The sequence below is a fragment of the Melospiza georgiana genome, chromosome 20 (assembly GCF_028018845.1).
Source record: "Melospiza georgiana isolate bMelGeo1 chromosome 20, bMelGeo1.pri, whole genome shotgun sequence".
In the NCBI taxonomy this organism is placed as follows: Eukaryota; Metazoa; Chordata; class Aves; order Passeriformes; family Passerellidae; genus Melospiza; species Melospiza georgiana.
The window spans coordinates 11,337,509-11,360,801 of record NC_080449.1 but is presented as its reverse complement, the minus strand read 5'-3'; the positions used below and the strand labels follow the sequence as shown (position 1 = coordinate 11,360,801).

The window sequence follows — 23,293 nt, the reverse complement described above, 5'->3', positions numbered from 1 at the left end:
ATTACCTGGCCATTCTTTTCCTTTGAGGCTTGCCCAGGTTTCAGCATGCCAAGGTCTCCCCTGGCACCTGGCAGCTCTCTGGGTCCCCTCTCGGACATACAGATGCCCCCAGTATCGATGCCAACCTCGTCCACATCCGTGATCTTGGAGCCCTTTATCTGGTGAACTTCAAACAAGATGGACACGTGAATGTGAGCCTCCCTTCCCTGCCAGGGCTGCAGGGAGAGCCGGGGCCCCACGCAGGGCTGGGAGCCGTGGGGAGCTCAGGGACAAGGGCCAGGACTTGCTCCGAGTCTCAGCATGCTGTGCAGGGGCAGGAGGGAGGGATGGGTTGGCCGAGGGGCTGCAGACCCTCAGCTTGCTGAATGAGGGGGCTCAGCCCGCCCCTCCCCAGCGCTCAGTAGGAGCGGGCAGGCAGGGCAGATTCCCCACGCTCCCCATCCCAAGGGGCCCAAAGCCCTCGCCCATGAAGGAGGTGCCACCTGCGTGTCCCCACCCCAAAGCATCCCCGCACCGCTGCCTTAGGGATGGCCGTGCCCAGTCCCTCGGGGCCCTGAGTCACCTTCCAGCGGCTGCTCCTCGGCCGATTTGTCGCTGGCACCGTCGGCCTGCCCGTCGGCGTTCTGCAGGGCGTGCTGCAGGCTCAGCTTGTGGCACACCTCGAAGGCCTGTCCCACGGTGCGCACCACGCGCATGGCCTGGCTCTGCGGACAGCCGGAGCCGTGTGCTGTGTGCTGTGTGCTGCCACCGCCGCCCCGGGGAACCCGCGAGCATCCCCTGCCTCCCCCCAGGGGACCCGCGAGCATCCCCTGCCTCCCACCCGCGGGACCCGTGAGCATCCCCTGCCTCCCACCCGCGGGAACCGCGAGCATCCCCTGCCTCCCACCCAGGGGAACCGCGAGCATCCCCTGCCTCCCACCCGCACCGCCGCCTCTCCTCCCGGGCTGGGTGCTCCAGCAGCACCCCCGTTCCCCACTCTGGGTCTGGGGGCTCCTGTCCCTGTGTGGGATGCGCCGCTGTCCAGGCTGGGCAAGAGGGGACAAGCACCAGGCACCGGCGCTGCCTCGGTCGCTCGCCAGGGCCCTGCACCCTCTGACCCCACAGAGATGTGGGTGCATCCCCAGGAGCCATCCTCACCTTCTTCTTGGATTTGAAGACGTTGCACCTGAAGGAATTGTTTGCGCCATCCCGTGCGATGTAACTGAATATTTTCAGGTCTTGTGAGTCATGAGAGACGTAGAAAATTCTGGGTGGGAGAGAGACAAAGGGGATTAATTGAGCACCATGGGGAGTCTCTGCCCTCCAGACCACCTCTGCCCCTGTGTGTCACGGGTTTGCAGCCTCCAGGATTGGAGGAACGAGGCAGTGCTGGTGCATGACCTCTCCTGCAATTTTCAAGGCAGGAGATGATGGATTTAGAGAGAGTTTTAGGCTTGATGGAAAACCTTCTGGTTTCTGAAGTAGGCAAAGGCTTTTTAAAGATCCTGTGGGAAAGTGAAAAAATCTATAGTCTTGGAAAGTGAGTGGCTATTTTTAGCCCCATGAATTAACCCCTGCCCAGGCTGCAGCGAGGCAGAATGGCCTGCAGGGTGGTGGCTGTGCTGCCCCTGGGGACACAGAGGGTCCCTCCGAGGCAGTGGGCAGGTGGCACAGCACAAAAGCCTCTCACAGGGATGCTGAGTGCACTCCAAGGATTCCTCTCTCTGCTGCTCAGGCTGACTCTCCTCCTTGTACTGCAAAACATTTTGAAGATTTTTATATATATTTGATTTAATTAGGTGAAAATGTGACAAGTGAGCTCAGCTCTGAATAGAGAAGAAACCAAAGGGATTCTTGAAATGCTTTTTTTTTTCCTTTTGCTCTTTCTGTCACTGGAATTTTTTGGGTGTTGAACTTGCAGGTAGAGCAGTTACTGCCAATGTACCACATCTTGTAGTAATCTTTAAAGAAAGCCAGAGGTGAGAAGTGGGCACAGATAATGCATCAGCACATCCTCTGTTCCTTATCTCCTCACTAAGGGCTCTGATCCCAAAAACCAGTGTTGGGGATCCCAGTTCTTGGGGCTGTGGGCTCGGTGCTTAGGTACAATAATTCACTTTGCAGATCCCACAGCCTGGAGCACCCTGTGCTCTAAACCCATCCTCAGGCCATGCACCACCCCTGGGGTCACTTCCCATCCCTGGGGGCTCCTGAGGCACCAGGTTTATGTTCAGGGTAAACCTCTGGGTGGGGCTTGTGGCCTCTGGAATAGCTCCATATCCCATGGAAGGTGCTATGGAAAGCCAGTGTTTTCTTGCCATGTCTGTAAGGGTTAATTCCCAGTGAGCACTTACACCTTAGAGTAAGGCCCTGCTTCAGAAGCACAGGGACAGCCATGCTCTGAAGGAACACCATGGGAAGCCTGTCTTCAGAGGCAGAATCAGAGTGAAATGCAGGTTGGAGGATCTCCAGGGTCACCCAGTCTAACCCTGCTCAAAGCAGAGCCAGCTTCAAAGCCAGATCAGTCCATCTCCCTCTCCAAAAGGTATGAAAAGGATTCTCCAGCAGCAGTAACTCTGTACCCTCGTTAATTTTAGATGCTCCTTTGGACAGCCTTGGTGGAGGGGTCTCAGCAGGTGGGAGGAGGGCACGGATCCCCCAGGGCTGAGTGGCCCTCCCTGGTTGAATCCCCTGCCATGTACCTGTACACGGGATCGTGCATCACCACCATCTTACTCTCGTCCCAGGTCCACTCCTTTCTCTGTAAGCAGAGACAAAATTACAGTAAATCAGGTGAAACTCCAGCAAACTGAAGGGCAGGAAACCTGGGAACAGTGCTTTTGTCCCAAGCCACAATCCAGGCTGCAGTGTGATTAGATGAGCCATGGCTGTTTCAACAATATCTCAGATAAAAATAGATTTTTTTTTTGATCGTTTATCATATCTGATCACAGCCTTCAGGGCTGAAAATGGTCCCTAAGATTAATTTATAACATCAAATATGCAGAAGAGCTACATGCTTTGGGGAAGAAGGCTTGGAGCTGGGGCTTAGGAGATCTGGATTCAGTGGCTTGGTGGAAAGGACAGTGTGGCAGAGGGGTGCTCAGACTAGGCAGCCTGGAAAAGCTTTCTGGTATTAGCAAGAGAAAGAAAAAATGTATCCCATGAGAGATACATTTTTTGGATTGAAAAAAAATCCTCTTGCCACAGTGTAATATTCCCACTCTTTCCAGCAAGGTGGTGTTATTAGTAGGATGGAAACTGGAGTGTTTTCTTGTGCAAATCCTGGGTGTTTTTAGGAGAAGGCCAGTTCTCGTGAGCAGTGTGAGTGCCCTGGGCTGGAGCAGGGTGAGCAGTGTGAGTGCCCTGGGCTGTTGTTATTAGGAGGATGGAAACTGGAGTGTTTTCTTGTGCAAATCCTGGGTGTTTTTTAGGGGAAGGCCAGTTCTGGTGAGCAGTGTGGGTACCCTGGGCTGGAGCAGCCTCACCTTCTGCTTCTTGCGCAGGATCACCTTCACCCCGTCCACGGACACGATGATGCTCACCTTCTTCTTCTTAATGTTCTTGGCTTTGAATTCGTACTGGGGGAACAGAAACCCGAGTTTGAGAGAGTCCTGGGGGTACCTGGGACAGTGTGTGCTGGTCAGTGTGTGACAGGAAAATGTCAGGTGTTGGTTTCATCCCAGCTGCCGAGGGAGGTGGGAATTTGTTTTATTCTGAGAAATAACATTTTGGGAAGGACTTGGTGCAGTAGCTGGGATGCCAGGCAGGATCCTGGCTCTGTCAGGAGCATCCCCTGGGAGAGGACAAGTGGAGTTCAATCCTCTGGACCACACCCAGGCTGTTAATTTGGATCTGGGAAGAGTTTCCCAACACATTGGCCATGCCTGGTCCAGCAGGACTCTGCTCCAGAGGTGTGATGGGGAGGTGGCACCTGCAGCAAAGCCCAAGCAGTGACATCTCTGGTGCCCTTGTGTGTCAGCCCTGCGCTGCACGGGGAATACAGAATCACTCAGGAGCTGCAGGGAGGGCCAGATGGGCGGCAGTAACGCAATTATACCTCAGTCATTTGCATAATCACATTAACCTCTGTGGGATCAGGATCTCTGGAGAAAAACCCTGCAGGTGTCTGCAGCCTGAGCTCACCTCCATTTATGTTAAAAATTAAACACTGACTTTTAAATGCTGCTTTAGCTGACAGAAGCATGGCAGAGCCCTTACTCTGGAGACCTTTGTTTACAGCACTCATCCTTCCTGCCCCCATTTTAAGCACCATTTTTAGCTTCCAAACACAGCATTTTGATACTCCATATTTCTTGCAGTCCCTGTTTGAAATCCACCACTTTGTCACATTGCTTTGGCAAATCAATGCAGATTCTGATTCGTGGATGTGGAGGAAAAGGCAATGCCAAGCAGCCTGAAATCTACCTAGGCCTTGTAATTAGACATTTAATTAGAACTCTGATTTCTTTACACAGCTGGGGAAATGCAGGGAGCAAGTGAGATGTTAATGGAGTCCAGGCAACTCTTTTGGGATGCTGGAGCTGGAGGAGTGTGTGTGGCTCTGTCACCCAAGCTCTGCAGAGAAGACAAACATCTTCCCCTCTCCTCAGCACCCATTGTGAGCCACGCCAGCCTTACAGACAGAAAATTGGGTGGCTTTCATGTTGATCAGGCTTTTGATGCTGCTCATTGAATTCTTAGCACTCTGCAAGGTTTATGGTATCAGACAGACCCCGGATTAAACCACAGCCTTTTGATCTCCCCATGAATTATTACTTTCAGACAAGCTCTTTAAAAATCTATCTCTGGCGCTCTTGCGTGTGAAGCTGGAACTAAATTAGCTGTACCCGTTTTTTATTTATGGGGAGGAGTGAGAGGAAGGGTGAGGTGCTGAGAGCATCCTGCAGGCTGCTGGGGCCCAGGGGATGCAGCAGGGTCTGGGGTCAGGCAGATGGACCCGCCAGGCTCAGCACCTGAGAGGCTTCCCCACCCTCTGCCCCTCTGCCCAGGCCCCAGCCCAGCTGCTCCCCCTCCCCGGTGCTCACCAAACTGTTTGTCCTTGTCTGCTCCATGAATGTCAATAAACCCGGGATAGACTGTTCTGCCCGCTAAAGAGCTGTTTATCTTTCTTTATACACAAATGGCTGGGAAAATACTAGCTGTGCTTTCCAAGAAAGAGCAATACAGTGTATTTTCCCATTGTAGCAACAGGGGTGCAATTACATTCAAACAAGGCTCTTTACTCAAAGGCTTTAAGCAAAGTCCAAGCCTGGATTTTGCAGAGATGCTTTTTCTTTCTCTCTTGGACAGAAAGGAACAATCGGGAGCAGCAGCAGTGAATCTGTGGGTGCTGCCAGGAGTGATGGCAAGGCTCTGAACCCAGGGAACTCCAGCCAGCTCCCGCCCCAGCCTGGCTCTGTGCAGGGCTCCAGCCCCAGGCAGAGCTGGGCAGCACCACAGGCTGGATGTGGCCTCAGTGAGGAAGGGGTTTGTTATCCCTTCTCTCCATGGAGCCCATGGCCACTGCTGCATCCCTGCTGGAGCTCACAGCCAAGGCAGAGCCATGGCCAGAGACAGCTTGGCCTGAAAACAGTTACAGCTCACTGGGGCCTCAGATCTTTTCTGATGGGTGAAACCTCTCGAGCAGAAGCTGCAGGATGTCCCATGTCCCATGTCCCAGCAGAGGAGGCAGGAGCACAGCTGGGTGAGAGCCCCCAGAGGAGGGCAGAGCCCCACGCTCACATTGCACCAGCTCACCTTGGGCTCTCTCTGCATCTCCCCACAGAAGAGGCAGGTGGAACACAGCTTCAGTCATTTAATTGCTTCCTATCAAGCAGGAATCAGTATTTTAATGAACTGATTTATATAAGAGCAGGAAAGCACATGGGAAAAGGCACTCTGAGGCAGCTGACTTTCTCCTGTAAATGCTCAGGCATAGCCCAACCTTTATCCTGGCACAAGGCTACAGGCTGACCTGTCACTGCTGTCACAGCACAGACCAGTCACTGATTTTCTTCTTACTATTGAATTGATGGGATTTTCCCCCCAGATTTGTCAAGGTTACTGACAAATCCAAACCCACACAGCAACATTTCTCTCTGCTGCCTTCCACAATTCAATCTTTACTCTCCTGTTGTTTGTGCTGTCCTCTAGGGAAAAGCTTTCTGGATGCTAAAGGGTCTGGAGTTGCCCCTACAAGTGGCAATACAGCAGCCTGGCAGCTTTCTTAACTATGGAGACAAGATGGGACATTTTATAAAAAAATGCAGGTCAAACTAGGGTAATTAATTTCATTTATTTTAGCAGCGTCATTAATTCTATATCTGCTGTGTTTGACCTGGAAAACTTTCCACTTCTGCTCTTAAATCCCTGTGTTCAAGACTTTGCCTTTCCTACGGTCGCACACACTGCTGGCATGAAATATTAACTTACCCATGAGCTAAAGACTGTATGACTGGAAATGTTAATGGTGCCGTGTGATGCATATTTCATTGGATAATTCCACCCAAGCAGATATAAATTACACATGCAGTTACCAGCTTCCATCTGCTGATGAAACTTGGGCTAATGCACATTGGAAATCATGTGCAGTTTCCAGCACTAGGAACAACCTGCATGAATACAGTTATTCAAGGAAGCAATTCTTAATGTGATTAATTACTGAAGGTATCAGGGCCTTCATTATGCAAATGAAAACTGTCATAAAATAGAGAGTTTGCAGGTCTTGGAGGCAGTCTTTGCTTCCAAAAAATGCATCTCCTTCATTAAGGAGCAGCAAGGCCAGAACATGCTCCTGGCCATAGTTCAAATGGCGTTTTAAGCTGTATTAAGGGAAATCAAAGTAGAGGCTCTGCAGGTTTTTGAAGCTGGAGAATGTTAATGGCCCCAGTCACAGCTGGGTATGGACTTATTTGCATGCCCGTAGGAAGATGCCACAGGCTTGGAAACCAGAGACTTCTCCCTGTGGCTGTAAATTCCCCAGCCAGCCCTCAGGCTGCTGTCCTGCCCTGGCCTCCCTGGGCCCACCCTGGCCTGGCAGCTGCAGGATCGATGTGTCCATAAACAACCCCAACAATGGCCTGTCCCAGCCCCTTCCCCAGGCTTCCCTTCCAGAGGACACAGGGAGCATGGCAATGAGGAGAGGGAATGAGCTCAGCTCTGCCCCCCGACTGATCGGCTCCAGGCAGGGACCCCAGCCCTGCTCCCTTCCCTTCCCTTCCCTTCCCTTCCCTTCCCTTCCCTTCCCTTCCCTTCCCTTCCCTTCCCTTCCCTTCCCTTCCCTTCCCTTCCCTTCCCTTCCCTTCCCTTCCCTTCCCTTCCCTTCCCTTCCCTTCCCTTCCCTTCCCTTCCCTTCCCTTCCCTTCCCTTCCCTTCCCTTCCCTTCCCTTCCCCTGGTTCTATACAAGTCCCATTTCAGGATTTAAAGCCATGATGAATCCAAGTATTTCCAGCTGAGGAATGTAATTAATTTCAGACCAGCTGACCCACACGGGGTGAGGACAGGCTGTTATCTGGGCTGCTGCTTGAACTACCCATGCTTGGAGAGCTGCCCTTGGAGCTGATGCTCCGGAGAACTCCGGATCTGCCCCAGCCAGCGGGGCTGCCCTGGGCTGCCAGACCGGCAGTGTCCGTCCCCTCGGAGCACAGGCTGCTGTCTGTCCGTGCTGATGCCACCCTCCCGAGCTCCCTGCCGGCCCCAGCAGCACAGCTCTCCCCGTGGCTCTGTCTGGGAGCCTTTCCCCGTGTGTCCCTCACAATCAGGGGCCGGGGAGCGCTGAGCCCCTGTGGCCGGGGCTGTGCTGAATGGGCCGGGCATTGCCCGGGCTGTGCTGCAGTAGCTCGGCAACACGGACACAAAAGCCACGCAGGAAGCAGGGGGACCAGGAGTGCACCTCCTGCCCAGTGGAAAAATGAGAATTTATGATCCTTGGAAACATAAAACTGCTCACTGGAAAGCAGAAACCGAACAGTGAGTACAATAGGCAAGGAGAATGCTGGCAATGTACTCCAAGTCTTTTTTTCTCATTTAAATGAGCTCCTTCCACCATCCAGCGAGCTCTCTGTAGATGCTGCAGACTGCTCCCCAAGCTGTCATGGGCTGCTGGGTTTCTGGGAGTCCCTGGAAGGGCAGCAAGGACATGTGGCCCCAGTCCATCCCGAAGGGTCCCTGGCTGACCCGGGGCAGGGGCAGTGAGGATGCTGCCCTGCTGCAGCAGTGCAGGCTGATCACATCAGGGGGAGAAGGAGAAAAGCTGCATTTTGTCCAGGTCTCCTCTGACACCTGAGGAATCCGGAGCATTCTGATGGACATGGTAATACAGACCTTCCTCCTCATCCCCTTCTCCTCATTTCTAACAGATCTTATCCTTGGGAGGCCCCAGACTGCTGAAGTCTCAGCCAGCCCTTCAGGATAACTCAATCTCTCCACCCTAAGGTGACAAGGCAGAGGACTTGGCTGGAGCTCAGACATTTCTCTGTGCCACTCAGAAGGATGTGGAGGAAACAGCAGAGTTACACCCATGGGGTGAGTGGGGCTCCTGCAGGTGCTGGGAGCTGGTGGGAGCCCAGGGCTAGCAGTGGCTCTGTAATTAGTCTTTTCCACCTCTGAAAAACCACAGACCGTCCTAGAACAAAGCTTCTTCGCCTGCTCTTAAGAAAGGGTGGGACAAAGGCAGCCTTTTCATGGCCTCTCCCTGTGGAAGAGATAGTGCAATACTGCTGAGCTCCATCCTGAGAGGCACAAGCAGCCTCACAGCCCAGCACAAGGTGACATCATCTGGCCTTTGGTGCCTCTCTGACAAAAGCCCCTTTGTGTGTCTGTCACTTCCAGGAGCTCCCTGCTGTCCCCAGGTTTAATAGGGAGCTTTCCCACACAGTTCTTGTCTTGCCAGGGCAGGCCAAGCCCAGCTCACGGGGAAGCTGGGTTTATTTTCCTCCCTACCTCTATTCACTTTGCAGGAGGAAACAAATTACCTTTTCCATCTGCAGTGCCTTGGATGATTAATTAGCAGCAGTAATGAGGAAGTGTCTTGGGACCCCACTCCAACAGGGGCATGAAAATGTCCCTGCCTGAAAAAGCTGCTAGGTTACTGCAGATAAAAAGTGCTAATTTCATTAGAAGCAGGTCAGATTTACCTGAAATAACCCTGAGAAGTGAAACTGCAATTAAACACTGCAATATCTTCAAGTAATTCCATATTCCCCTACAAACATCTGTGTCACCCTGCAGAGAAGGGCCTGGTTTAGTGCATGTTTCATATCCTAGCTGCCCTCCAGTCTGGTATGTAGGACAGGAGGCAAGTCAGGAGATGGGATTGCTTTAAACCTTGTCCATGAAGGTTCACACAACAAAGCTCTGAAGAGCAGGAGCCAGGACTCTGCAGCAAGCTCAGAGCTCCATGAAAAAGCCCCCGACCCCCTGCATGGCTGTGGGAAGGTAACAGAGTATTTTCTCTGTCTGTTTTTCACTCACAAAGCAAGGATATTCATTTTCCACTCCATTCATTCAGTTGTTCTGGTTACAGCCAGCCCTGCCAAGTGACAGCCACCCAGCACCTCGCTGGCAGGGCCAGGCCAGCAGACACTGCTTGTGCAGACAGGAGCAACTGAGGATTTCTGCTGCCTGCTCCAGAATTCCTGCTGCACTTTCAGTCCCTGCCCAGCCCTCTCCATGGGCCTGACAGGCCACGGCAGGGGAGATGCTCCTGGCTCAATTCCTGCTGCTTTGGCTGGGCTGTGCAGAGAGGGAAAAGAGGAGCTGCTGGCCTCAGAGGCAGGAGATGGGACAGGGGTGGTTACCAGGGCTGCTCTGCTCTGTCTCTGCAAGTTGGTGTTTATTGCTTGTTTGGAGAGAGAAAAAAAGGCCAATTTTGCTCTTGTGTGGCTTTGTGGGTGTGTTTGTGATGCTGCTCTTCAGGAGAGCAGAGCATTGCTCAGAGCAGTTTGTGGCCATGGAGCCTGCAGGGCCTGCAGGGTGTGGGGCAGGGGCTTCATGAGGGTCCTGGCAGGGACTCACTGGACAGCACAGACATGGGGAGAAAACCTGATCCCACTGCCATGTACAGGCTCTGACTAAGGCAGGTACTGGGATTTTGGGCCTCTAAATAATGCAAGACTTAGTGTTTATGTAAGGATGCTATTTTAGTGCAGGTAGTCCAAGGGAAGGGGGAGGCAATCCAGAGGGAAAGGCAGCCAGAGCAGGCTGGGATGAGTGCAGGGATGGAGAGGGAATGTCAGTGCTCCTGAGAGCTGGGGCAGGCAGGGGGGTGCAGAGGGAGAGGCAGAGAGTGCCCCCATGTTCAGCCTGATGACCAAACCAAGGCAGCCCCAACAGGGCCTGCTGTGACCTGCTGGGCTCTCCATTTCCAGCCCTGTGCTGCTCTGCAGCCTCCTCCCAAAAGCCCTGGTGCCTTCAGGGAGCTCAGCATGTCCTCCCAGGGTGGGTACCTATCCAGAGGAGAAGGAGCAATCTGGTTTGCTGTTGAGAATCTGGAGGAGCTACATCTGCATGACTAACACCTGCTGTGTGTGAATGCTGCGGGGAGGGAACATCTCCTGCCTTCCACACTTGCTATCACACCCCATATGCATCCTGGGTGCTGTCCTCCAGCTCTGTGTCCTGCCATTTCTCCTAGGGAAATTAGCATTTCCTTTGCATATCCACAGCAGAGTCAGGAAGCTGGACTTGGCACCTTTATCTTGGAGCAAGCAGAATCCAAGCTAGAAGGAGGACTTGATCTCCATTTGCATTCAGAAGCAGCACTTGATGACAAACTGAGCAGAATGACAATGGGGGGATGCTGGGTGCAGACCACGCTCAGGGCTCCTCTGCTAGGTGCAATCCATCTTTGTTCTCCTAAGAGCTCTTTGTTAGCTCAAGCCCTGGGTGCAGCTGAACCTTTCTACCCCTCAGTGCCATGAACAGCCTTGCTATGTGCTGCTTTGAGACACCCAGGGACAGAAATAATCTGCTTTATTGCCAGGCAAGGAGACCTTTTCTCTGTAGCTGTTCATACTATCGATCTCCAGCAGTTCCACTTGAGCAAACATTTCTTACAGAAGCCCAGTGACTCAGAGCTGACCTCCAGGTGTGCACTGAAAGGAGGAGCAGCACCCACATGTGCAGCCCTGAGCACAGCCAGGCACAGCTCCCACACTGCTTCTCTCAAGTGGGCCTTGCTTAGAAATTACTGAGTGCTAATAAAACTGCAGCTCCTAAATTTAAGGGGAAGCCTCTGGGTTCTCCTCAAATTGTCCATGAAACTTCACTCCAATTTGGAAACAAGACTGCTACTGTAGAGAAAGAGAATTCAAGTCTAATTGTGTCATTTCCAAAACTCCAGAATATTAAGCAGTTCAAGGACTCTATTAGCCTCAGGGGAGCTACTGAGATTAGTGAATCATGATGAGGGAAAAGCCTGGGTTTAGATATGGAGATTATGGAAAAAGAGGGTTTTATGCTGTCAGTGTTTATTGTCACTGAAGTCTTGTCACCAAAGCGGTACCAGAACATCACAGGCTCTTCTCTCCCTGCAGTGCTGTTCCTGTGTCCCTGGGCTTGCAGTGGGGTCAGCAGGAGGTGTGAAGTGTGGACATCAAAGCATCCTGCCCTGCTCACACAGGTCAGTGATTAACCCAGACAGAGCCCACAGCTCCTGCCACCAGCTGGGATCCCAGGAACTGAGACAAGCAGGAGACCAGCACTGCCCTGGGGGCAACAACATGAAAATGGGATGGAGGTTTGTGCCCTATAATCATTAACAGAGCAGCACAGGCTGCAGCAGGACTGAGCAGGTCCATGGAGCTGGGGATCACTGACCCTTGAGTGCTCCATGAGTGGCTCTGCAGCAGGGCAAGGACACTCAGCAGGTGGCAGGTGGCATTTCAGCCTGAAGGGTACCTGTGTGTGCCTTACACCCTCCTGAGGCAGCTGTGACTGCCTTATCCTCACCACACTGCACCTGGCCTGAACATGTCCGTCTGCTCTTCTTCATCTGACAAAAATCATCTGATTTTTAGGAGGAAAAGCCTGGAGCTCAGAGGGATTGGTGGCATTCCAGGGAGTACACTGGCCCTGGCTGTGCAGGAACAGGTGATTTGGGGCCCTGGCCTGGGATGCTCCTTCAGTGCCACATCCTGCCCTCCAGCACAGCCACCCAGGCAGGATCTCTGCAGCAGCAGGGACAGAAGGATGGAGGAAGTGGGAAGTGACTCAGGTGTCCTGAAAGCTGTCAGGCAGCTGCCAATTAGTTCAAATAACCCATCTGGTCCAGGGAAAAGACATTTAAATAATGCCTAATCACTGCTGCAGGAAAGAAAGAAAACCATTCCATAATGCCTTTAAAAAAATCCCTGCTCCCTCATCAAAGCATCCTTCCTTCCAGGGAGCCATTCAAGACTTTTATGCTTTAGATTTATCACACTGTTATTTGGTCAAAACATGAAGTAGCTTGTCAAAGTACTTTATAAAGTAGCACAGATTCTGTCTGTCCTCAGGCCTCATTCATACAGAGCAAAGGAAGATTGAAGAAAGCAAGCATAGCACCAAGCCATTGTTAGCAAATCTTATTTTCCTGGGCTGGATTTGCCTTTGTGGTCCCAGTGCCTCGGGGTCCCTCTCCTCAGAACACTGAGCAGGGCAGTACAAAGGGCCCTGCATGTGACAACATCAAGGCAGCACCCACAGGGGCACCAATGCTGTGCCCTGGCTGCCCCCCGTGTCCAGCACAGGCTCCCCCTGAGAACAGAGGCTCGGCCAAAGCATCAGGATTACAGGATGACTTTTTTCAGATTTTTCTCTGCACAGAGAGAAACTCAAGGGACAGATTTACATGTTTGTATCTTCATGGGTTATTCTGTTCTGTTCCTGAAACACATCACCCTGCTCTGGTGGAAATCCAGCCCTGCACTTGCATTGCCTGCACAGGGAGGGTCTCTGCTCGTTCAGGGGCAGCCCCAGCTCTGTGCCCCTGCAGCTGCCACTCACATTGAGGCAGCTCCTTGTTACCAAGCCAATCCAATGTGCTCTCTGCACTCTGGTTACCTTCTCAATTACATTTTTTTCAGGCACCAACAAAGAAGCAGCTTTGAGTTGTGGCTGAGTGTTCTTCACCAGAATGTAATTTGAAAGCCATTATATTTCATCTCTGTAATACTCTACAACCAGTAGCATAATTGGTGAAAAAGTCTCTTTATTTCAAACTAGATAAAAGCTTTGCAGAGATCTCATACGGTGATATTTTAGCTAGGGAAATTAAATGCTTCAGTAATATAATGATAATACTGTTAAAGCCACTTTATTTTACAATTAAAAGGTACCTGCTTCATTGCCAAGATTCAGCATCAGACAAAAAGCTCTGTCTTGTTCTATTTAGCACTAACATTTTAATTTAGCTTTTATCCATTTAAATGCTGCTTTTATTAGCCTTCAACTAAACTCCAATCCACCACTACTCTTATGCAAAACAGAATTAATGTGCCTGACTGGTTCCACCCCCTCGATGGAGAAGCCAGGGGGCTCTGAGGAAGGCACAAAGGTCACTGTTGCCTGGAGATGACACATTTCACTGCCTGATCCCTCCACCCATCCGTCATCAGCCCTGCACTCTGAACAGGGTGGGGGAACTGAAGCATCTCAGTCACCAGCCACTCCTCAAAACTGGGTCATGAAATGTGGCTACCAAAAATGCCCTCAGCTGCCTTCTGGCACAGTGGCCTGTGCTCACAGCTTGACCAGTCCCACTCGTTTCAGCTCACAGGTTAAGTGACAGAAGGTAACCCATTATTCTGTGGCAGGAAGTCCAGGGATGATTTAGGGTTGGAGATGGGCAGGGTGGAAATCTGCAGCAGTTTCTAAGTCAGTGGGGCAGCTCCATTGTATGGTGAGACCTCCAAGCAGTGAGCAGAAGGTTGTTGGACTCTTGTGTAATCTCAGAGGTGTTTTTTCCTCTCCTCCCACTCCAGACACACAGAGCATAGTCAGTTCTCCAGCACACCACACAATGCTGCCTAGAAACACTGAGCACCGTGCCACTGCAGAAACAGCTCATTAAGAGCTTCTTCTCTTTGTTTTAACATAATACAAACAGCAGAAAATGGGTAAAACAAGCTTGGGTTTGTCTGAGACAAGGCAGACTCAATTTTTCTAGAAAGACAGCTCCCACATTTTAATTACTCTTTTGTGAGGCTGGAAAGCTTGGAGCACACCAGAGCCTGTCCAGGTGACCAGAGAACACCTGGAGAGAGGCCCAAGGAGCTGCACCTGCAGGGCCCACCCGGCCTGGGGCTCCTGGGAAGGGAGCTCAGGGAGAGCTTATCCAGCTGGTGTTGGGGCTAACTGGGGCTGCAGGGCACACTGGGAGGGGCAGAGGCTGCAGAACTCAGAGCAGGGTGAGGAGCAGGGCCTGGGAGGCTGCAGCTCCTGCAGTCACACTGAAGCTACTTGTTTTGCCTGGAGAAATGGATTCCTGCCAGACCTTCTGCCAGAGGGCTCAGCTCCTTCAGCCTCCTGTACTGCGTGCAGGTAAGACCCACAATGTGTCTGCCATCCCTCAGGGTAAGGTGGCATCTCTGTCGTGCTTTATCTTCCTAAAGAGCAGGACACAGACTGGGAGCCAAACCTGGGGCCATTTGCAGTGTGGAGCAGCAGAATGCTTTGCAGCAGAGCTGTGCACTGACTGTGGTGGTTTCAGGGCTGCCTGCCCTGGGCAGGAGCAGGAGGAGCTTCCTGGCAAGGCTCAGGGAGCCTCAGAGCACATGGTGGGACTCCTGGCTCCTGGGAAGCCCAGCCTGATCCCATCCTTGTGCAGGAGACTCTGCTAGAGATGCAACAAACAGGAAAACAAACTAATGAGGCATTAGGGCTAAACTTAGCTGCAATTAACATTTAATTACTATCCTGAAAACACTTGCTGTATTTTGCCAGGGCCTGGAAAGGTAAACCCAATTAGCTTAATCTTGTGTGGTAGGAACCTTAAAGTGGTTGAGATGCTTGGTGTCATGGATGGGACCCTGAGAGTAACTGGTGTTCCTGGGGCTGAGCAGCCCTGTGGGCTGATCATGTGCTGCCTGAGGAAAGCTGCAGAGCCTTTCTCAGACCTCTGCTTTGGAGAGGAGTCAGAACTAACACCAGACATGCTGCAGAAGGTGCCAGAGCAAGTTTGTACATGCTTGTGTGTATTGGTTTGGCTGCCACAGCCCTCTCCTGGAGGCCATGGGCTGTGTCTAACACTCAGCAGGGTAAACAACATTTGCAGGGTTCTCCAGAGAGGCAGGGAAGGTATCCTGTAAAGTGATGCTCCCTTGGGGCATACTCTGGGGTGAATACAATGTCTTAGTGTGGGGGAGAAGGAGGAAGAGATGCCTGTGTTTCACACCCTAACCTTGTCAGAGCTGTCGCTGTTTATCCTCCTGTCAATGAAAGGAAGGTGCATGGTGTTCTGAGAACTAAAGAAAGGTCCACCCCAGCAGTCTGAGGCTGCTGAAGTATTTTAAGATACCAGGCTTGTGTCTGCCACAGCCCAGGGCTATCATTAGCTGAGCTCTGGATGCTCTTCCAAAGAGGCTGAAAGGGAAAACCCTCCAGGAGCTGCAGCAGAACAAACTCCCATCCAACAACAACAGCTCCTGGCGTGCAGCTACACAGCTCTGTAGCCCGGGGCAAGTGCTCAGCAATTTGCACTCCCATGTTTGAGTCTGTGCCTCAGCTACAGCTGACCAAACACCTTCATTACAGGGGAGAGGCTGCAGAGACTCACCAAGAAACCCAGCTGGGAGTTCAGCCTCTCTCTTTTAGTTCTGATCACAACTCCAGTTCAGATTAACATGAAGCTGGAAGGAAAACAGCTCTGAGCACAATAACCCAGGAAGGGCTTACGGGCAGAATATGTCAGAGGAATCCATGCAGCAGTTTCTGGGTGAACTTCTGTCTGCCTGGGGAAACTGAGGGAACTGTGTTCTAGAACAATCTCATAGACAAGCCCATGAAACACCTCTATCTCTGAGACCTGTCACACAGTAATAAATTAAACTGAGAGGGCTGAAGGCAATCTTCCTGCCTTCTGCCATCTGTCCACCTGGTTCTTCTGCTTCTGTAGGAAGAACAGATAAATCCCACCCATATTTGCTCCTGGACTGTTGGAATTTACAGCCTGGCAGGGCTTTAAGTGAGAGGTGCTGTGTGAGCCAGCCCAGCTCTGGGGCTGGGGGCTCTGCAGTGCACAGGCAGGTTCCCTGCAGCTGTCCCTGCTGCCTCTGCTTCACACTTTGTGCAGCAGGACTGTGACTTACTCATCTGATTGAAATTGCTGTCATGTCACACTTCAACACCACCAGTTGATGCTTGGCAGTCAGTCTGACTTAGTGTGGCTGGATTGCACCTCCTCACTCAAGTTCTGTGTGGAGAAACTGCAAAGAGCTGAGGCTCTGCTCAAAGATGGATGCAGCAAGAATGATCAGGATAAGAGGGAGGCTGAAGTTCTCATTCCAAGGAGAGCTCAGGCATTTCTCATGTATCCTGCGCTGAGGTTTATAAATGCTTCTGTTTCTCTGGCACACTGGCCTCTGGGGGAAAAGGCTTCTCAATTAAATTAAGCCCAAGAAATGTGGAGGTAACAGAAGACACATTGCTCTGGATGCCTGCCCATTTGCTCATCCTGATGTTTGGATAGGCACAGCACCAGCTGGCTGTTCCCTTATGGAATGATTAAATAATCCAACATCTGGCTCCTTTCTCAGTGTCAATACCTGCACAGGTCCAAGCTAAACCTTCCAAACAGAATGGAATTTGTAGGCTTCAGAGATCCTCAAGTGCAGATTCCAGGGAAGCTGATTCTGTGCCTTGAAGGTAGACAAACAGTGTCTTGGGGAATTGCTGGCAGCAGGCTGGCAGTGAGGGTGACAGCTTTGTCACTCACTCCTACAGTGTCCTGGTACAGCTCAGCACCCAAAATAGCAGCACTAGGCCTGCTCAGCTGGCTGTGAAGTGCTGGACTGAGGCTGGAGGTGCTCTGGGAAGGGAAGAGAACAGCTGACCTTCTCCTCTGCTCAGTGCTGGCTCTGGGGAATGCACGCAGGACGTGTGGTGATGTTAACCCTGCACCTGAAACCATCCATTCCCTGGCTAAGATTTTCCAAGCAACCTCAGCAGCTTCAAGGAAGTGTTTTGTGTTTTACAAAGCCCATCTTCACATTAGCTACTGCTTGAATTGTGAGGAGGAAAGATCTTGATTTGTACATGAACTCCCTGGAGTGCTGAGAAGGCTCCAATGCCTGCAGAGGGATCCACTGCAGCAGAAGGCAGCTCCTCCAGCACGCTGACAGAGCACAGGAGCTGCCAGACATCCAGAGCTGGACGGCCTGGGGCAGCTGAGGCAGCAGGTGCTGCTCCCTGGGAGGTGGGGAACACCTGCCCGGGCTGTGGGAGCTCTGAGAGGAATTGGAGTCCTGTGCCTGTCAGGGTACAGTGCATTTATCCAAGCTGCAAACTCCTTTCATCACCTCCCCTGCCAGGGCAAGAGGTAGAGGGATTAGCTTGAACTCTGATCATATAATAACAACATGGCAGCTGTAGGCAGCTAATAATCCACTGGGAGGATTAGCAAACTTAAAGTTGTCTAGCTCTGCATAATGGGAAGCTAAGAACAGCAGCTTCCCTGTTCTACCTACTGCATTTGCATTCTCTCCAGTGGAAGCATAGAACATGATGAGACAAGGCTTTCCAGCCTGTTATGAAATGGGATCTAATGTGTGACTAATGGAGTATTGCTGGCAATGCTACAAGCATCCATTCAGCCCAGAGTATGGGTTTAAGCTTCACTAGAGACTGCACCTCAAATACCTACTGCCAAAGAGCAGGTCACGATTTCAGCAGGCTGATGCTAAAATTTGTTATTTGAGGCTGTCTGGGAGTAATGTCCTGAAGTCTGCAGGCACAGAGCTCTGCTTACACAGGGAGAATCCCACTGATCCAGAATCCTGGTATGACTCACGTGTGACTGGCAAAAGAGCCCAGTACAAAGCCCAGAACATCCAAGGAGCAGACTCATCACCTGCTGCTGCTGCTCTCCTCAGGACCCTCTCAGGACATCTGGAGCCCTCAGCTGCTGGAGGCTTTTCCCCCAAGGCAGTTTTGGCACTTGTATCAATTTACTGATGAGTAACCAGAGCAAGCAGCTCTGACACAGCCTGGGAAAGAGAGCTGTGACTCCTCATCCTCCTCCCTGCTCACTCCGGAGCAGCACAAGCAGTGAGTGAGAGCCCTCCTGAGCCGTGGGCTGGCTCCAGCAGCACCAGGATGGCTCCCACTCCTCCCCTGGCACAGGGAATGCTCTGCTGGGGCTTGTACTGCACAACTTTTCTCTTCTGCTCCAGTAGAGAATTCCAGTGGAACACTGCAGTGCACAAAGGATGAAAGCTTCACCACGACATGCCCCTGCCAGCACTTGGCAGGGCTGTGGGACCTTACTCACTCTTGCACTGCAAACAGGCACTGGCACTCACAATAACATAGGAACAAAATACTCATTTCCCCCAAGAGCTTCTTCCACTCTTTCCTCCCAGTTGTAACTGGTGCTGCTGAGAGTCCATGGGAAAAAACTCTGGTACAGACAAGGCCTCTGCATGCAAATGAACGCTACATAAATAACCCCCATCTTCCCTCAGTTCCTAGGTTGGGTACTCTGTGCACCAGAATTCTCTTCAAAGACCTCCCAGTTCATTCTTTATGCTCTAATTAAGGATCAGTGCCAATTAACTATCTTCAATAGAGGAGCATCTTCCGCTCAGCAGCCAGGAAGTGTCTGAATGAGATCCTGCTGCACAATGTGCACATGAAAAGGGAAGCCCTCCCTTTTTGGAATGGGCTTCCAAGATTAAAAACTCAGTAGAGATTACTGCATGCCCACTTTAAAAATCCTGTGTGACAAGATTCACCCAGGAATGCAGAATGGGTTTTTCCCATGTTTCTTGTGGTACTCAAGGATGCTATTGCATGCCAAGGCTCTGAGCTAGGTACACTGTGGCCATAGCAGGTGTGAAAACAGAGTGTGACACTTTATTTTGAGTGATATTAAAATACTGTTTGCTTTTTCTTATAAGGGTGTCATAGATCAGCAGAAGTGCAGTGTCAAATCTGATGATAAATATTGATTGAGATGAAAAATTGCCAATAATTACGCCAGCACCTGAACTGCCCTGGTAGTCCTCACCTATTACTTTTACTTCCTACAGATATTCACCTGTTCCATAAATAACCAGGCAATTTAGACTGCTGCTGAACTGTGTTCTGAGCAAGAGCTGTGCTAATAGTCTGAGCAGGCAAAGGGAGGGGAATGTCATTTCTAAGCTTGGCTGGAGATGAATACATCAGCTCCCCAGCCAGTTACAGGCTAAGTTTAAAAAACACTATTCTAAAGGAAAATTAGATGGTTAAACACTGTGGGGGAAGGGGGGAAATAGGATAATCCCTTCAAAGCTTTAAATGGAAGATTCTCAAACTTGCTTCAGCTGATGTGAGACATATGAACAGCCTCAGAATTAAGACCCCTGCAAAATTTCAGCCAGACACAACAGCTGCACTGCCTTTTGGGGGAGATGCACTTGAACTGGTTATACACGAAGCAGATGTAAGCCACCCAACCCTGCTAATCACAGCTAAATCTGGGGACCATTCACAGGCTGCTCTGCAGAATAAAGGGGCAGAGCAGGAAGAGAGCAGCCTTGGTGATGAGAAACAGGAACTGTAAAACTGTACTGGAGCATGGGGAAAGCAGCAAATTATTCTAGGAGCAGCAGAATCCACAAAGTCTAGTCAGATGGGATTTACATCAATCACACCTGTCAGGGCATTGATATTTCAATATATAACACAATATATTTGGAACTGTCAAGGAACTCAAGTGCTTTGGTGAAGCACATTGTGTCCAGCTTATTTTTCACACACACAGAATTCCAAACAGGCTAAATAAATCTCTTAGGTTCAAGGAGAAGCCCCATGGCTGCTCAGCACAGGAGAGGGGGTTACATTTGAGTTTTGATAACAGATCCTTTTGCAGAGAGCACAGGATGGGCCTATGCTAAGATGCCTTGAGAATTTCTGGAGAAGCTTGTTGCACACCTGACTGGGCTGAGATTTGAGCTCCAGATAGGAAGGGCTGGAGGGGATGTGGAACAGTAGGTTACAACCAAGTCACTGTGGGGAGTGCAAGCTTTAACCCTGCGTGGGCTCAGCTGCTCTGAACTCACCCGGATCCTCCTCATGGCTGCCACGATCTCCACGCGGCTGTTGGGCCTGGGCACGTCCAAGCTCCCGATGTACTGAAAGAGACAGCGAGACACGGCTGGGCTGAAATGCACAGCTCTGTGTGGGGGCTTCCTCAAAACAGACAGCAGTCCTCATCTATGTACTGCCTCCTTGCTTGGGCTCCTTTGAGCCAGGACAGGATAGCAACATCTGCTGGAGATAATGTTACCAAGTTGGGGATTTCTGAGATTGGGGGATTTCTGAGGCTCTGACCTCATTCAGGTTCTGGATTGCCTGCAGTGCTCTGCAGGGTTATGTCTGCTGGTAACTGAGTCATGATCCTGTGAGTCTGAAATTGGGACTGTCTATCCTTTGTTCCTCCTTACTACACCTGCTCAAAACTGAAAGCACACAAGAGCTGTAAAGCTTCCAGGATGTGCAACAAACAGGCAGTGTGTGACAGGAATGGCACACACTGCCCATGCTCCATAGGGCATCATGGAACACCCAGGGGCAGCTTCCTGCTGCTGCATTTGTCCCTCCTGTGCTGCTGCTCTCTCCCCTTGTGTGCCAAAGCAGAACCTGCTCGTGCACCCCTTGGCAGGAGGCAGCTGCTGCTGCCCAGTGGAACACGGGGATGGCACATGGTGACAGCACATGGTGATAGCACACGATGGTGGCACATGGTGACACCACACATGGCATGGCTGCACAGGAGTGCCCTGTGCTGCCAAGGGGAGGAGGCACAGAGCTGCCAACTCAGCCTTGGCAGTAAGGAAACGTGTGGTGTCCTGGAGACTCACACTGCGTGGGGACCAAAGGCTGCTGATGCTGTGCAGTGCTGTGGCTCAGCTCTGAGGAAGCCCTGCAGGCCCAGGGCACGTTGGGCAGGACAGGGGAATGTCACAGAGTGAGAGGGTGATGACAGCATGGGCTGGGAGTGGCCCTGGCACTGAGGGCAGCTGCTGGATTTGGTGCTGCTGGGGCCCAGAGGGGTCCATCAGCTCCCCCAGGGGAACACAGCCCATCTCTGCTGTCAGTGCTGGGGACTGAGGGCAGTTCACAGTTTAGTGACCCTCCCAGGAGCATTGGTTCATGAACTTGTCTGGATTTTAGTGTGTGGTTACAAACTGTTGGTTTTTTGGAAGTTGTTCCCTTGTGGAGAGGAAAAGGAGCAGCTAAAAGGAGGCCCCTGCAAACATTCCGGGTGATATTATATATATGAACAGGGACAAAATAATTCCCCAGAACAGCCCCATAGGTACTGCTGTTACTGACAGCTCTGGATTTATTTCTCCACTGTTCTGCTTGCAGATTGCAATGGGTTTTATCTTGTAAAATGTCTGCTTAAAAGGGCTTTCAGAGATGAGCTCTCCTGGCTCAGTCTTTAGTGCTCTTTCTCCTGCTTTGAAATAAACACCACAAGCAATCTGAAAGGTCATCTGGCTTTGCTGCTGCTTCTGTAAATGCCTTTGCAAAATGGCATTTTTAAGAGCAGTTAAGTTCATCTATAGCCTTTGGTAAACCACAGCAGAACACGAGAGCTGGAGGGCAGCAGGGAGGGGAGCAGCAGAGCCAGGGCTTCCCTCTGGGCTGCTGGGGAGGGCAGAGCTGTGCTGCTGTGATCTGTGGCCTCTCTGGTGTGCACATCTCCTTCCCTGCTCTGCTGGCTGTCAGGACAGTCACTGGGAATCCAGATGAGCTCCTTGCAGCTGGCTGCCCTTTTGTCTGCCAGCAGCAGGGCTGCAGTGAGGAACAGCCATGCTCCTAAGGACAAATTCATTGGGGCAGGAGGACAGATGGGACTGCTGAGCTGGAGGAGATTCTTTCAAACTCCCTGCTCTGGTCTAGCTGCAGAGTTTGGGTACCTGTGCTCCCACGCAGAGCCATGAAACTCATGAAACAGCACACAAAGCTCTGCCCAAACAAGCAGCTCCCAGTACTGACCTCCTGAAGATGACAGGGGGAGGAAGGCAGTTTGGAATGCGGAGATTAGAGAGGGAGTGTGGTCAGTAGCATTGCCTGCTGCCAGACACCTGCAGCCAGCTGCAGCCTTGTCATTGTCAGCGTGGCAGCTGACTGATGTGCCCACAATGAGCAGCATAATTGGAAGAGACAGACTGTAAAGCAGAACTGAGCGAGCATGTTACTAAGGTAATGCAAACCCCATTCCAGACCCACACATCCTCACAGGGTGTTACCCACTCACCAGCTCTGGATGCCTGGAGCTGTCAATCTGAAAAGCCAGTTTCACTCACTTAAAGGTACAGTTGCTACCCATCTTTTAAAAATCAAATTAAGAATTTTTCTTCTCCTCAGCACAGTCTGCAGCACAGCAAATGCTAATTTAAATAGAAAAATCACAGATTAAATGTTTTCTTCCCTAAGGAAGATAAATTTTTTAAAATACATGATTAGCTGTCTATTCAGATTCATCCTGTATCCTGCTTAAATCTTACAGCTCTTTCAGCAGGAAAACCAAGAGGCACAAAATCCGTATTTCAAAGCTTTATTGGAATGTATATGCCCCTTCTTTCCAGCTCAGGAGACAGCAGGCGTGAATTCCATTTCTAATCTGTGTTAGGCCACCTGCAAAGAGGGGAAGGGAGCCTGTGAGTTGCTCCAGCAAAATGCAATTCTTCTTGTCAGCTGAATTATAAACCCGTTCCCCATGCTGTCTACAGAATGCCAATTCCAATGGAGTCACTTTCTGAGAGTGCTGCTGTGCTGCCAGGCTGTTCTTCACGATCAATACAAAATTTCTGATAATATCAGTATTTCTTTCTGATGCCTGAAGGCTGCAGACCTTGTCTGGTCCAGCTTTTCAAGCAGGGAAGGGGTCAGCCGTAGTAAGGCACTATTATGTGAGCAGCCCACAGCAGCCTGCTGGTTTCCAGGGGAATGGGGAGCTGTGACCCCGCCGTGGCAGGACAGGACAGGCACCGGATCGGGCAGGGATGAGCACCCGGGACAGCATCCACGGTGCTGTCAAGAGGGGTCATTCCAGAGCAGCTCCCAAATGCAGCACCAAGGCAGCGTCTAAGGATTACACAGCTGCAAAAACACCAGGAA

The 23,293-nt window shown here is 51.2% G+C and overlaps 1 protein-coding gene across 1 annotated transcript in view; it reads right to left on the bottom strand.

Annotated features, from left to right (window-relative positions):
- Positions 1–23,293, bottom strand: part of LOC131091864 (carboxyl-terminal PDZ ligand of neuronal nitric oxide synthase protein-like) — a 30,540-nt gene that overhangs the window by 6,776 nt on the left and 471 nt on the right. Inside the window, exons 2-7 of the mRNA XM_058038207.1 lie at positions 20,224–20,295; positions 3,468–3,560; positions 2,682–2,740; positions 1,138–1,246; positions 563–704; positions 6–166 (exon numbers count right to left, since the gene is read on the bottom strand). Coding sequence (XP_057894190.1) covers positions 6–166; positions 563–704; positions 1,138–1,246; positions 2,682–2,740; positions 3,468–3,560; positions 20,224–20,295 — 636 coding nt within the window. The remainder of the gene's footprint in view (positions 1–5; positions 167–562; positions 705–1,137; positions 1,247–2,681; positions 2,741–3,467; positions 3,561–20,223; positions 20,296–23,293) is intronic.